At 33.6% G+C, this 13,344-nt stretch overlaps 2 protein-coding genes across 3 annotated transcripts; one reads left to right on the top strand and one right to left on the bottom strand.

Moving 5' to 3' along the window:
- Nucleotides 1-3,879: 3,879 nt before the first annotated feature.
- Nucleotides 3,880-5,275, top strand: LOC114173309 (metalloendoproteinase 1-like). The gene has a single exon (XM_028057605.1). The coding sequence runs from the start codon at nt 4,153-4,155 to the stop codon at nt 5,182-5,184; it is 1,032 nt and encodes a 343-aa protein (XP_027913406.1). The 5' UTR covers nt 3,880-4,152; the 3' UTR covers nt 5,185-5,275.
- A 1,434-nt stretch (nt 5,276-6,709) lies between these two features.
- LOC114168793 (zinc finger MYND domain-containing protein 15) lies at nt 6,710-10,972 on the bottom strand. Of its 2 annotated transcripts, XM_028053745.1 has the most exons (11): nt 10,760-10,972; nt 10,549-10,662; nt 10,323-10,441; nt 10,122-10,165; nt 9,924-10,024; nt 9,427-9,514; nt 8,253-8,361; nt 7,995-8,160; nt 7,801-7,872; nt 7,550-7,663; nt 6,710-7,226 (listed from the first exon to the last, which is right to left on the bottom strand). In XM_028053745.1, the coding sequence occupies exons 1-11, from the start codon at nt 10,868-10,870 to the stop codon at nt 7,134-7,136; spliced, it is 1,131 nt and encodes a 376-aa protein (XP_027909546.1). In that variant the 5' UTR covers nt 10,871-10,972; the 3' UTR covers nt 6,710-7,133. The 2 variants fall into 2 exon arrangements, with proteins under 2 accessions (XP_027909546.1, XP_027909555.1); XM_028053754.1 differs by lacking the exons at nt 9,427-9,514; nt 9,924-10,024.
- Between the last annotated feature and the right edge of the window lie 2,372 nt (nt 10,973-13,344).

Below are 13,344 nucleotides of genomic sequence, written 5' to 3'. Positions count from 1 at the left end.
GAGCACTCCATTTAGGAAGGCTGATTTGACATCTAGTTGATAGATGTTCCATCCTTTTTGTGCTGCTAGGGCTATTACAGCTCTTATTGTATCTAGTCCTGCGACTGGAGCAAATGTCTCATTGTAGTCGATTCATGGTTGTTGTGAGTATCCTTTTGCGACCAATCTGGCCTTGTGCTTTTGTATAGTTCCATCAGGATTGAGCTTTGTTTTATATACCCATTTCACTCCAATGATTTATTTTCCTTGAGGACAGTTTACGAGCTCCCAAGTGTTATTCTTCTCAATCATTTTAACCTCTTCTTCCATAGCCTTGATCCGTACTTCTTGCTTTGATGCTTCCTCATAGCAGTTAGGCTCAATCATGGCCATATTGCAGGTTTCGTATATGTCTACCAAAGATCTTACTAGTCTTGGAGTGGACTCTAGTGAAGAATCTTCTAATGGAGGTGCAGAAGGCGTACCTGAAGCTTCTGCCTCTTCTTGAATTTCTTCTTGATATTGTTGCACTGGGACTAAAGTGCTGCTTTTAACAACTTTTTCTTCTTCCCAATTCCAAGAAGCATTTTCATCAATTTCAACATCTCGACTAATGACGAGCTTTTTTGTTTGTAGGTTGTAAACTTGATAGCCTTTTGATTGTGTGCTATATCCCAAGAATATTCCTCGTATAGTCTTGTCTTCAAGCTTGTGCCTCCTTTGATCAGGAACATGTATGTAGCAGATAGATCCAAATACTCGTAGGTGTTTGGCTAATGGCTTTCTTCCACTCCAAGCTTTAATAGGAGTCTTGTCTTTGACTGCCTTAGTTGGACATCTGTTTAAAATGTAAACTGTAGTGTAGACTGCTTCAACCCAAAAAGTGTTAAGCATACCTTTCTCTTTTAGCATTGATCTTGCCATCTCCGTGACTGTGCGATTTTTTCTTTCTGATACACCGTTTTGTTGTGGAGTATATGCGACTGTGAGTTGTCTCTCTATGCCTTCATCTTCGCAGAATTTGTCAAACTCGCGAGATGTATACTCCTTTCCACGATCAGTTCTAAGTACTTTTATCTGTTTTCCACTTTGTTTCTCAACAAGGGCCTTGAATTTCTTGAATATTCCAAAGACTTCTGACTTTGCCTTTAAGAAATAGACCCATGTCATTCTAGAGAAGTCATCAATGAAGAGGATGAAATACCTATTGTTGTGATGTGAAGGCGTCCTCATTGGTCCGCAAACATCAGTATGGATCAACTCTAGTAAGTCTTTTGCTCTCCATGTTTTGTCGGTCGAGAATGGTAATCGATGTTGTTTACCAAGGAGACATCCTTCGCATGATTCATTATTCTCCTTTAAGCATGGAAGATCTCTCATCATATTTTTCTTATATAGAAGCTTTTAGGCATATGTGTTGAAGTGGCCAAATCTCCTATGCCAAAGCCACGAGTCATCAACTTCTGCCTTCATGGCAATATTAGTTCCAGGTTTGAAGCTTATGGGAAACCTTCTATTTCTCTTCCCCATTTTTACTTGGCCAATTTCTATCTTTCTACTGTCATAAATTTTGCATGTATCTTTCTCAAAGTGGAGAGAATATCCATTCTCCATCAATTTGGCCAATACTTAAAAGATTCTCTTTAAGATTGGGAACCAGTAAAACATCCTTGATGAATTTCGTACCTTTCTTTGTCTCCACCATGACAGTTCCTTTGCCTTGAGACTCCACTGTGGCACCGTTTCCTAGTCGAACTTTGACATTGACAGATTTATCAATGTCTTTGAAGATGCTTTGATCTTTGGCCATGTGATTACTGCATCCACTATCCAAGTACCAACTTTCTCCTCCGTTAGGAGATTCTTGATTGGCATAAAATAAGCGTTGCTCCTGATTATGTTCTTCAGCAAAGTTTGCTTGATGCTTATTTTTATTACGACAATACTTCTCTACGTGGCCAAATTTCTTACAATACTGACATTGAGGTTTTCCATGATGCCAACAATATTTTTCCATGTGACTTGTCTTTTTACATATGCCACATGGGGGATATTTTCCTTGACGAGTCATAGGGAAGCTTCTAGAATTTTCTTTATTTCTAGAAATTTCTCCTCTACTTTTATTTCCTTCATATTCTTTATTCTGAGACCGTAATTTTAGTTTTGATTGAAAGGCATTTTCGACTGAGTCTTCTTCATGCCTTTTCAATCTTTGTTCATAAGCTTCAAGAGAGCCCATTAGTTGTGTTACTGACAATGTGGCCAAATCTTTTGTTTATTCAATCACGGTTGCGATTGCATCATATTTTTGGGGAATAGAAATTAAAATTTTCTCAACGATTTTTTTGTCAAGAATAGTTTCCCCATAGGCTCTCATCTGACTAACTATTTCCTTTATTCTAGAATAGTAGTCTTTAATGGTCTCAGATTCTTTCATTCTTATTAATTCAAACGCTCGTCTTAGAGAATGAAGTTTAACATTGCATACCTCGTCACTTCCTTGAAACTCTTCTTGTATTGTGTTCCAAGCTTGCTTTGCACTTGTGGCACCTATTATTCTCGGAAAGATTGTGTCATCAACTGCTTGTTGAAGAGTAAATAAAGCCCTTGAATCCTTCTGTTTGTTTTCCTTCAACTCCTTCTTCTGAGCTGCAGTAAGAGTGGATTGAAACTCTTCTTGTATTGTGTTCCAAGCTTGCTTTGCACTTGTGGCACCTATTATTCTCGGAAAGATTGTGTCATCAACTGCTTGTTGAAGAGCAAATAAAGCCCTTGAATCCTTCTGTTTGTTTTCCTTCAACTCCTTCTTCTGAGCTGCAGTAAGAGTGGAAGTGTCTTCTAGAATAGTGAATCCCTCTTCTATAATGTCCTATAAGTCTTGGGAGCGAAAGAATGTCTTCATTTTGACACTCCAAAAATCATAATTTTCTCCTGTGAAAATAGGTACTGGAATTGATGATGTTTGATTGGTAGTGGCCATAGGTTGAGAGAATATTTTGGAAGTAGTATAGAATGGAGTTCTAATTTTTTTTTGAAGTAGTTGAAAAGTTTATCTATGCCCAGTAGATGACCGAAAGTAGCTCTCTGGTACCACTGTTAGTATTTTGAGGTTGTGTAGGAGATAGTTGAAGGGATAGAGAAAATGTGTAGATAGTAGAGTGTGAAAGTAGTAGTTGGAGAAGTGTATCTTGTAGTTGAGAGTAGTTGTATTGGATGTTGTGTTAGTTGTTCTTCATGTTGCAAATGGTAGGATACATGGGGTATTTATAGACCCATAGATTATTCTAGAAACTTTTAGCTAGAACTTGAGCAAATAGTTCTAGATTTTTCTACATAGTAGAATGTTCTTGATTTTTCTTCCTATCCTAAGCTTTTCTCCAATACTCTAGAAGTTTCATTACATTTCAATAACTCTATCTTAGATTTTTCTAGATTGTTCTAGAATTTGTATTATACTTTAATAGTTCTATTATTAATTGATTTTTTTGTTGGTAAGAAAAATATGTCCTACATGGTTTTGGCAGGAGAATTGGTATCACAATGAATACTTGAACATAAAAAGTAGATATGTTAATTCAAAACAGTAATTATTATGTTTCCCAGACATTAAGAAAGACAAGTATTTGGTTTTGGCAGGAGAATGGGTAGGAGATGATCATGAAAGAAAAACAAACCATAGCACCAGTTTCTTCCGTCAATGATGTAAATTATGTTAAAAGTACAATGCTTGTGTATAGCTTATTTAGTTGAAATTTCACTTTCAAAGTACTATCACCAGAAAGATAGTTGGAATCATGCGCAGTACTCACATGCAGTTGCACTACAGATTGAAGGCCAATAAACGGACAAGCTGAAATAATACACAAAAATTGTACAAATAATAATGTAGAGAGACCCCGATCAACCCCAATCAAATCCAAATACATGATCCTTGTTATGATTAAAGCTACTTTCAATCATTTCAATTTTATATATGAAACATGGATCCCAGATTCTAAATTTCAAATTCAAACACACATTACACATTACCAGAGAAGAAGACACACACATTCTTAATGTGTGATAATTTTTAATCACCCCATATCCTCATCTTTCTCTATATATGATTGCTCAAATCTTCAAAGTAGACTTAATAGGAACTTAGGGTTAGGGAGCAAGAAAGAGCATTTAACAATGAAATCGTACCATTTTGCATTTATATTATTGTTCTTCCTTCTTCTCCACCAATCCCTTTCCGCTAACTTCCGTGTCCCTTATTCTTCCACGGCCAAAGCAAAGAAGAACACAAGAGGCAAGACGTTTGAGAATCAATGGAAGAGGGAAATATGGCCCCCACAGCCATATGCACCACAGAAGAAAATCGAAGGTCTATCTCTCATCAAAAACTACTTTGTCGAATTTGGCTATCTTCAATCCTTTGCCCCATTCAGCGATTTTTTGGACCGGGGAACAATCTTGGCCATCCAAAACTTCCAGCAACGTTTCAACCTACAAGTTACCGGCAACCTGAACAACCAGACCCTCAACCAAATCCTACTACCACGTTGCGGTGTCCCCGACAAGAATTTCCCCCACGGCTTCATCGACAACGAGGCGTTGCCCAACTACAGGAACCAATGGTTCGCCAAGCGAAACCTCACCTACGGTTTTCTCCCGGAGAGTGAAATCCCAGAAAGCATGAGAAAAGTGTTCAGAGATTCCTTCACTCGCTGGGCGAAGGCCATAGAGGTTTTGAATCCGACGGAGACAACCTACGAAAACGCCGACATCAAAGTAGGGTTCTACAGTTTCGCAGAAGGTGTTCCGGAGCAGTTGTATGGGATAAGCTCTGTAAGGTTGGAAGCAGGTTCTAATGTGAGTATAGGGGAGATACGTCTTGACGGTTCCTATTACTGGGCGGTGCCGAGTGAAAACGACAGCGTATCGTGGAAGGAGGGGGTTTTGGACTTGGAGAGTGTGGCGATGCACGAGATAGGGCATTTACTTGGACTTGACCACTCTTTCATGGAGGAGTCTGTTATGTACCCTTATATTTTGCCATCACAACAACGAAAGATACAAATGTCGAATTCCGACAAGAACAACATTCTTCAACAGTATAGTGATGCCATGTCTGGTTATGGTGGAAGTTGGGGAGTGCTTGTAACTACCACCTTGTCCCTTGGATTTGGTTATGTGGTGCTTCTAGATTCATTGTGGATTTAGAATCTTTTTGGGAATAATATTATGTTAAGAGATTAGAGAAAGTAGCGATCCCATGCTGCTTTATCTTATAATTTAGAGAGAATATTATGTTTATGTAGTTGTTGTTGAACGTCAAGAAAGACTAAAACCACAACAAGACTCATTAAAATATTGTAAAGAAAAACCCAACTCTTACAAATTAAAATAATTAAAATAATGTGTGGACTGAACTAATACAAAATAATTTTTTATTAATATAAGTGTCAATCATTTACGCTAAATAGAAAGAAATAAATAAATAATAAAAATATTAATGAAAAACTAAATTTCACACAAATTGATCGATAAATCAAAAACAATGATATTAAATATTATGTAAGTTAAGTCGATATTAAAACATAATTTTTTATTAATATAAGCATTCTGATTAACCAAAGTAAAAGAAAATTAAAAAATAACAACATTAATAATGATATAGAGTGAGTGAAACCCACTTTAAAATGATGCAAATTAAATCATAAATAAAATTAATAATATTAAATATTGAGTGGGTTACACCAATATTAAAAATATTATTTTATTAATATAATTGTCGGTCTAAGCTATATTAAGTAAAAGTGAATAAAAAGTAAAAACATTAATAATGATTCCGGTCAAATTTTGATCGACTCAGTTTCTACCAAATTTGGTCAAGTTGATCCTAAATAAAGATTTGACTGAACTTGACTAAATCGATTTCAACCAAAATTTGTCCAAATTCGGTCAAATCAGTCTAAACCGAATTTTGACTAAGTCATCATCAACCGAAATTTAACTAAATTCGAGAAAGTCAATCCCGGTTCATTATCGATCAAGCCAACCTCGACCATGTTTTATCCTAACCAATTAGAAATTTTCCAACTTATGTAATTTCAATTTCTTTCTTTTCTGAATGAATTTCAAAATTCTATTATTCAGTTATTTGAAAATTGAAATACATTCTTAAAATTTCTCAATTTCAATTTCATTTTTAATTTTTTCATCCAAACAAATTATTTTACTTTAAAAAAATTCAAATTCTCTAAATAAATAAATTACTCTTTTAAATTGTCTCATCCAAAGACATGGTAAGTGTTTTCATATGTAAGAGAAGTATATTGTGTTTGCACATTGCATACGATTGCACATGTTTTGGAATTGTGAAAAAGGACCCTGTTTTATTTTGTGAAATCAGTAAGTTACTAATTTTATGGAAATGTTTTGTTTTAAGCAAGCCTTTTGGTATAATTTCTTTTAAGCTTATTATGTTGATTTTCTAGTGTGAAGTTATTTCCAAGCTTTATGGCAAATGAACAATTCACAGAACTAAAATTGTTGAGATAGACTTAAAAATTAGCCTAATCTTCCAAATAATTTGATGCCTTATCATGCCAGAAGGACTGCATAATCACATCTGAATTCACTGATATAAGGAAATAATCTCATTTCAATCGCTGCATGCCTTTTCCAGGTGAAGACCTCATAAAATTTCATACAGTGTAAAAATAAATTGAGAAAGGGTTGAAAGAGACGCAGTAAGAACATTTCTCAAAAAGTTAAATACTCAACATTTTGACGATTACATCAACTATTATAATTTGACTGAGAATTCTGTGGTTCAGTATGTATACAGGGGGACATCATCAGAAGAAAGATCTAAAGATACTTCAAATCAAATCTACCATCTAGCTAAGACCTTGTCACAAACCCAGAAGTATATCATGCAGCGCAAAGATTTTAGAATAATTGAAGTGGCTGTAGCACGTGTTGCAAATGACCCAGCACAAGGGTTTAAGTTGGTTCAGGGATACATGTTTGCAAAGCTTCTAATTATTACCTACCATTCCTTCCATTCCCATTAGATAAAGCAATTATTTTCTTTTTGATGCAATTAGGTTTGTTGTTCCGGCCAATATCGTTGGCTCAAGAATCAAGATATTCTGAGTAACTCTTTACATCCCAAAAAGAAAGCAATTCGAGTAACAGGGAAGCAACAGCACGCTGTCTTCCACGGCTATGGGCTGCCTGAAAGGATTTAACTGAACCTACATAATAGTGCAATGAATTATTAAGAGATTATGCCAATGATAAACAAGGTTAAAATAACCACTTGTCCCTATTGATAACACTCATTTAGGAATCTATCTTTGTATGAAACAAGCTTCAGTTTTGATCTATAGGCCTTTATTAATACACATTGGTCCCTGCTAAGTGGATAGGAACTAAAACCTTAGAAACACAGTAACAACAAAAACCAATCGGTACATCAATAAGAACAGATACCTAAATGAATGTCAACTAGTAAATGCTTAATTTAACTTCAAAACAATTATATTCCAAGTCAGCAAAGTATGAATAAAAAGCTTACTGGCAACTTAAGAGGACGGTCAGACACAGTCTTAATACAACTTGCTGCAAGATGACATGCTTCCTCGCAATAATCAGTAAAAACAGCTGGGACGCCAATCTTTTCAATTAACTCCTGAAATTTTTGCAAGAAACAAAGAAAATGACGAAAAACATGCTGCAAAGGTCTAATACTGTTCACTACCTTTTCAAGGTGGTACAAAAATTAAACTAACGTCTAAGTCTGGGATAAGCACAAGGTGGGAGACATACAATACTCGGTAACCAACTGGAATAAGCAGCAATGCCACCATTTGGAGCAATTATTAGGTGAGGGAAGGAATCCTGTAAGTGAAGCATTACTTAAAGTAAAATGTACATAGGGGATTCCGCAGAAAAAATTAAATCAAGCAAGATTACATTAAATGACTTAACATACTAGATCCCTTTCAAATGTTGCAACATACCTTAACAATATCTCTACACCGGTCATGATAGAATCCTCGCCAAAGCTGCAATGTCACTGCTGAACCAAACTTCGTTCCAGGAAATGTATTTTCAATTGCTATTTTGCACTCACACTCATCTTCATTGCAACAAGCATACTTGGAAATGTGAATTTTCTCACCATCCCTGGTCATTGGGAAGCAACGAGGACAGATATTTAGATCAAATAGGATTAAATATCATATGATAATCCAATGACTTAAGAGAATGGATCAGACCTCTGAGGAGGAATTGCAGGTCCAACAAGTTCTATATGAATATGTACACCAGGGAAGAGTGCCAGTAATTCTCCAAACACAGCAAGTTGTAGCAGCTCTTTCTCAGGTCCTTCCGTATATAATAATGAAGCCAAAGTTATGCGTCGAGAAATCAATACTAAGAAAATAAATAACCAAGCCTTTTTAAACAAAACATTTGTATTTTTCAAAAAGGAACATTTTATTCATGATCAATAAAAGATAAAATTGATAACGATGAGTAAATAACAGTTTCATAACTAATCTTGAGTAGTGTGAGGAAGTTTACACAAACTTTTAACAGCACAAAGAAACCTGAAAACTGCATTACTTGTAAACAAAAACAAGAAAAAACGCTTATAAAAGCCCAAGTTTTTGGTTAGTTGATCAATGAATCCTTACTTTTACTTTTACATCTTTAGTAGAAATATAGAACGTATACACATTATGTATATAATAAAGGAGAAGTAGCATATATGGTCATAACTCATCAAACAACACTAGGTTATTTCCCATGCAAGTGAAAACATGACAGCTTGGAAAATCTATAGTAGCTAATCTGAGGGCATTTAACCCAAGTCAGCAATAAAATATCAGTGTTGTACCTACACATTCTATATGGCAAAAAAGTAAGATGATTCTAACTTAATCATGCATTTAAGGGTATTTATCAAGTTAATATCAGGTTAAAGTGCGATCATTTCAGCGATTCTCAACGTAAAGCCCCCAGCCAACCCAAGTTTTTCTAGTTTGAGAAATTTTCTTATAGCAAAGCAAACCTTTTTTGTTTTTTTGTTTTTGGAAATAAAATAAAGAAATGTAAAAGCTACAAATGAGCAATAAACTCCATGGTTGCATATTTTACTTTGAGGAGCTTCTATGAGGGTAAACAAGCACCATTACTTTGGAACAGGGTCCTTCTATGTAGCATTCTTTTTCTTACAGTATCTTTTTTAAAATTATAACTGAATATAAATATCCCTTGGCCATTAGATACATTCATATACTAAATATGTATATAATGGTCATAGTGTTTTAGAGAAATATCACACAATTCCGGTCTCATTCCTAACCTATAGCATAAAAGATAACTAATGAAAAATACTCCAAATTTGAAATTAAAATGTTTAGGGAAAATTTATGGGTGATGATATACCAAGGTAATGTATGTACAACTTTTCATCGATTTCAGGATTCAAGGCTGTAATTCCAACAAGACGAGCAGCATGATATAATGTAAGCGGCTGAAAAAGAGGCAATCCTTTAATTCTGTAAAAAGCATATAATTAAAAAAAAATGTAATGAGTAAATAACAAGTCTATTCTTATAGTATTGGAGGCAGTAAATTTAGTATCCCATTCTCTTCTATCAGAGTAACCAATGGCACAAAGATCCATTCCCCTACAGATTTTACAGGTGAAAGCAGACGTTATATTGTGGTAGGTGAAGTCTGAGAAGGTAGCGGGAGGGACTAAGCCTCCCACCCCTTGTATTTTGACTGCAAACAAATTAAGAGCCAAAACAAACTGCACACATCATTACTGCCGCTTACAAACAAAATAAGATAACAGATTCCCAGTCAAAAAATTGAAAGAAGAATAAAAGTATAGAATTTCCTTGAGCTAATTGTGACAAACATTTACACAACCGTACCCAATGAAGAAGCAAAGCAACAGGCGAGTCTAGTGGGATGCTTCTCCACTTATAGTAGTCTCTCCAACTATGCAATTGCTCTAGTACCAGAGAGTTTGGCCCTGACCAGTTATACATTGCATTTAATTCTAAATCTAAATCTAATTAAAATAGAGGAAAGGGAAGTTGAAGAAGATGAAGCTAGACAAACAAACTCACCACATGGACATAAAACACTTGGGAGATCCCAACCATTATTTAACCTGCAAAATGTAAAATTCAAAACCTGAAGTGAAAAGGTTGTAACTAAATTATAATCATAAGTTGGAACATTCTTCAACTCCAAAAGGAACTCATCATCGATATAAATTGAAATTTAATTAACAGAAGCTTCAGAATATGAAAGAAACAAGAGGAAACCTTAAACGATCAAATGAAGCAGATGACGCCCCACAACCGCATTCATGCATCCACATTCCCACTTCATGAAGACCTCTGTTGCTCAAAAATGAACACCTACCTTCTTGCTTCACACAAACCTGTTAAAACTACAAAAAAATCGCTTAAAAAACAAAAATTTAAAAATAAATCAGAAATCCTACTGTTCCGAAACGCGGTATTAAGAAGGAAGAAGATGAGAGGTAACCTGAAACGTGGCTTCGCGAGAGAAAGTGAAGGGAAAATCGTTGAGGACTTCAACACTCTTCATCTGCTGTTGCAACCTATCACACTCGTGTTTGTGACGACTCCAGTGTGCAATCTAAGCGATCAAATGCGAAAGCAGTGAAGCTATGTAAGAATTTACAGCGCAATTTACAACCTAATGGCGCACATAAGAAAAAGAAGTTGATGCAAACCTGGTGAGAGAGAGAGCAATAAGCGACGGCTTCACAGCGAGCGCAGAGACGCGTGGCGGCACCGCCGCACCGTGCTCCGCTCCCTTTCCCCGCGCACTCCATCCCGTTCATTTCTCCGACCACCGCAATCTATTATGTGGTGTGCCGTAGCCCAGCCCAAGACTCACCAGGTCTACCACGGCCCACTCGCGTTTTTTAAAATGCACTAACTGTGCTATAACCAAACAAAAGTAAAACCTTAGTAGTTTTTTTTATACTAATAAAAAAAGTTATACATTTTTCATATATAAGAAACCAAATGTGAAATATAATTTTTGAAAAAATAATTAATTGGTTTAGTTTGATATTCACTGAGCATTTATATATTTAGTAAATTTTATCCTAAAGTTTTAATTTCATGAATTTTATTACACAAAATTTAAAATTATACATATTTTACATTTTCCTATTGTGAAGGTGCAATCATATAATTAATATCAGATTATCTTCAATCCATACATTACACTTTAAATTATATTTTATCACTCAACTTTCCAAGTTTACAATATTCATTATTCAACTTTCAATTTTTCAAATTTTATTATTGTTCTTTTAGTTTCGTGGATTTTATCATTTTAAAAAATATTAACATTTGATAATAAAATATGAAATTAAACTTTCTTCTAGCGAATTTCACTATATGTAAAAACCCATATATAATAGTCATAATAACATATAGACAAAATTAATCTCTTACATAATGAAGACATAAATGTAGAATAACTAAATGTCTATTTTTAACTTATAAAATTCTCAACTATTTACTTTCTGAATTATTGTTTAATTTAATTTTTCTCTGCTTCAATACTAATTATTGTTGATGTCAGATAAAATAGTTAACATGAATTAATCATATAATTTTTTTTTGGATTTCAAACCATTTTAGATTGTTCTTGTTATATTTTATTTTAGTTTTAAAATACCATATAATATGGAAAAAAAATGGTTCTTAAAAGCAAATATGAAATAAATTGTAAATATTAAAAAATATCTCAAGTTTTAATTTTATTTTTGAAGTGAAAAATAATCGTTGCCTGATAAATATTTATCTATGAATTAATAACATCTTTTCATTAGTCAAAGTAAACTATATAATAGCATGAATGTCCTCAAGTGATAAACACAAATCAAATCTGCAAATTAAAGTGGCTTAAAACTTCATCAAATATCCTTTACGTTAACTATTTTTTTTTTAGTTTCTAAATTCTGAAGTCACTAACACATAAAAGGCAAGACAATTAAAAATGGGCTGATTTCTTTTTGCACCCTATGTTTCTTCTTGCATCCGATGAGGTGTGTAAAAAACAAAATTATAGACATATGGATCACATCCACCAAAAATTGTTTAAAAATTGTTTAGATTGTAAAATCAAAAGTATTTATTTTGAAGAGTAGTTTTAAGATTGTGCAATTTGAAAGTAACTTATAAAATTTCAAATGACTATAAAATAATCATAATAATAGTAGTACTAATAATAATAACATAAAAATAATCAATAATAATAATATGATTATTTAATTATATTATTAAAATTAAACAAACTCAAACTTGTCTTCTTCTTTTTTTTACTTTCTTTTCTGTTCTCACTTGAGTTTCTCCTTCTCTTGTGTATTTTCTCTCTTCTGAACAAACCTTAGAATTTAAATCGCATTGGATTTGGATCTTAGGATCAATAGGGTAATTTCTTTCTGCACCCCACCCTTTTCAGGTGCCCATGGATTGGTTAAAAATACCAAAATGCTTGCTGCTGTCACTCGCCGTGAGCCCCTTTCACTCGTTCAAAAGTGTTTTTTTTTTTTATGAAGAAAACTTTTGAATTAGACAACGCAAAAGTTTTCCTTATGAAAAAATGGCTTTTAAATTATGTAATTTAGAAGCTCTTTTTCATGCAAAAAATTATTTCTAAAATCCGGAAGCTTTCTTCATGCAAAAAATAAAAATAAAAATTTCAGGTTGTATAGTTTGAAAGTTAAAAAACATCCAGACTACACAATTCGAAAAAAAAAATTCTAGATTGTTTAATCCAAATTTTTTGTATGCTAAAAACGACTTCGAAATTATATAATATATAATTCACTTTTTTAAGGGCAAAGTAAAAGTTTTGTATTTATGGAGGTGCAGAAATCTAGTTCAACTTTTTTAAAACTGCATTTTGTTAATATTTATTAGTTTCCGAGATAAAACATCTAGTTCAACTAATATATTATGTGGTTTGTTATTTGATAAAATGTTATTATATTTTTTAACAATGCTTACATCAATATCAATGTAGTTTGGGTAATATAGTATAACATTTTCGTACTAGTATGAATTGTTAAATAAAGCAAAAATAAAAATACAACCTACTTAAGTTTAATGTGTTTGGATTGAAAATTACAGAAAATTTTGATCCAAACCAAACCATATACATTATACTTTTTTTCATGTTGTTTATTGTTACATGGATGTCTTTCCTAATCTAAACAGTCTTTAGATAAAATCACTTATTTGATATCTATATTTAAATAAACTTTACATTATAATCGCTACATTTAAAAACTAATAC

The sequence above is a fragment of the Vigna unguiculata genome, chromosome 2 (assembly GCF_004118075.2).
Source record: "Vigna unguiculata cultivar IT97K-499-35 chromosome 2, ASM411807v1, whole genome shotgun sequence".
Classification (NCBI taxonomy): Eukaryota; Viridiplantae; Streptophyta; class Magnoliopsida; order Fabales; family Fabaceae; genus Vigna; species Vigna unguiculata.
The sequence above is the reverse complement of the archived record's forward strand: the minus strand, read 5'-3'. Positions and strand labels throughout refer to the sequence as shown.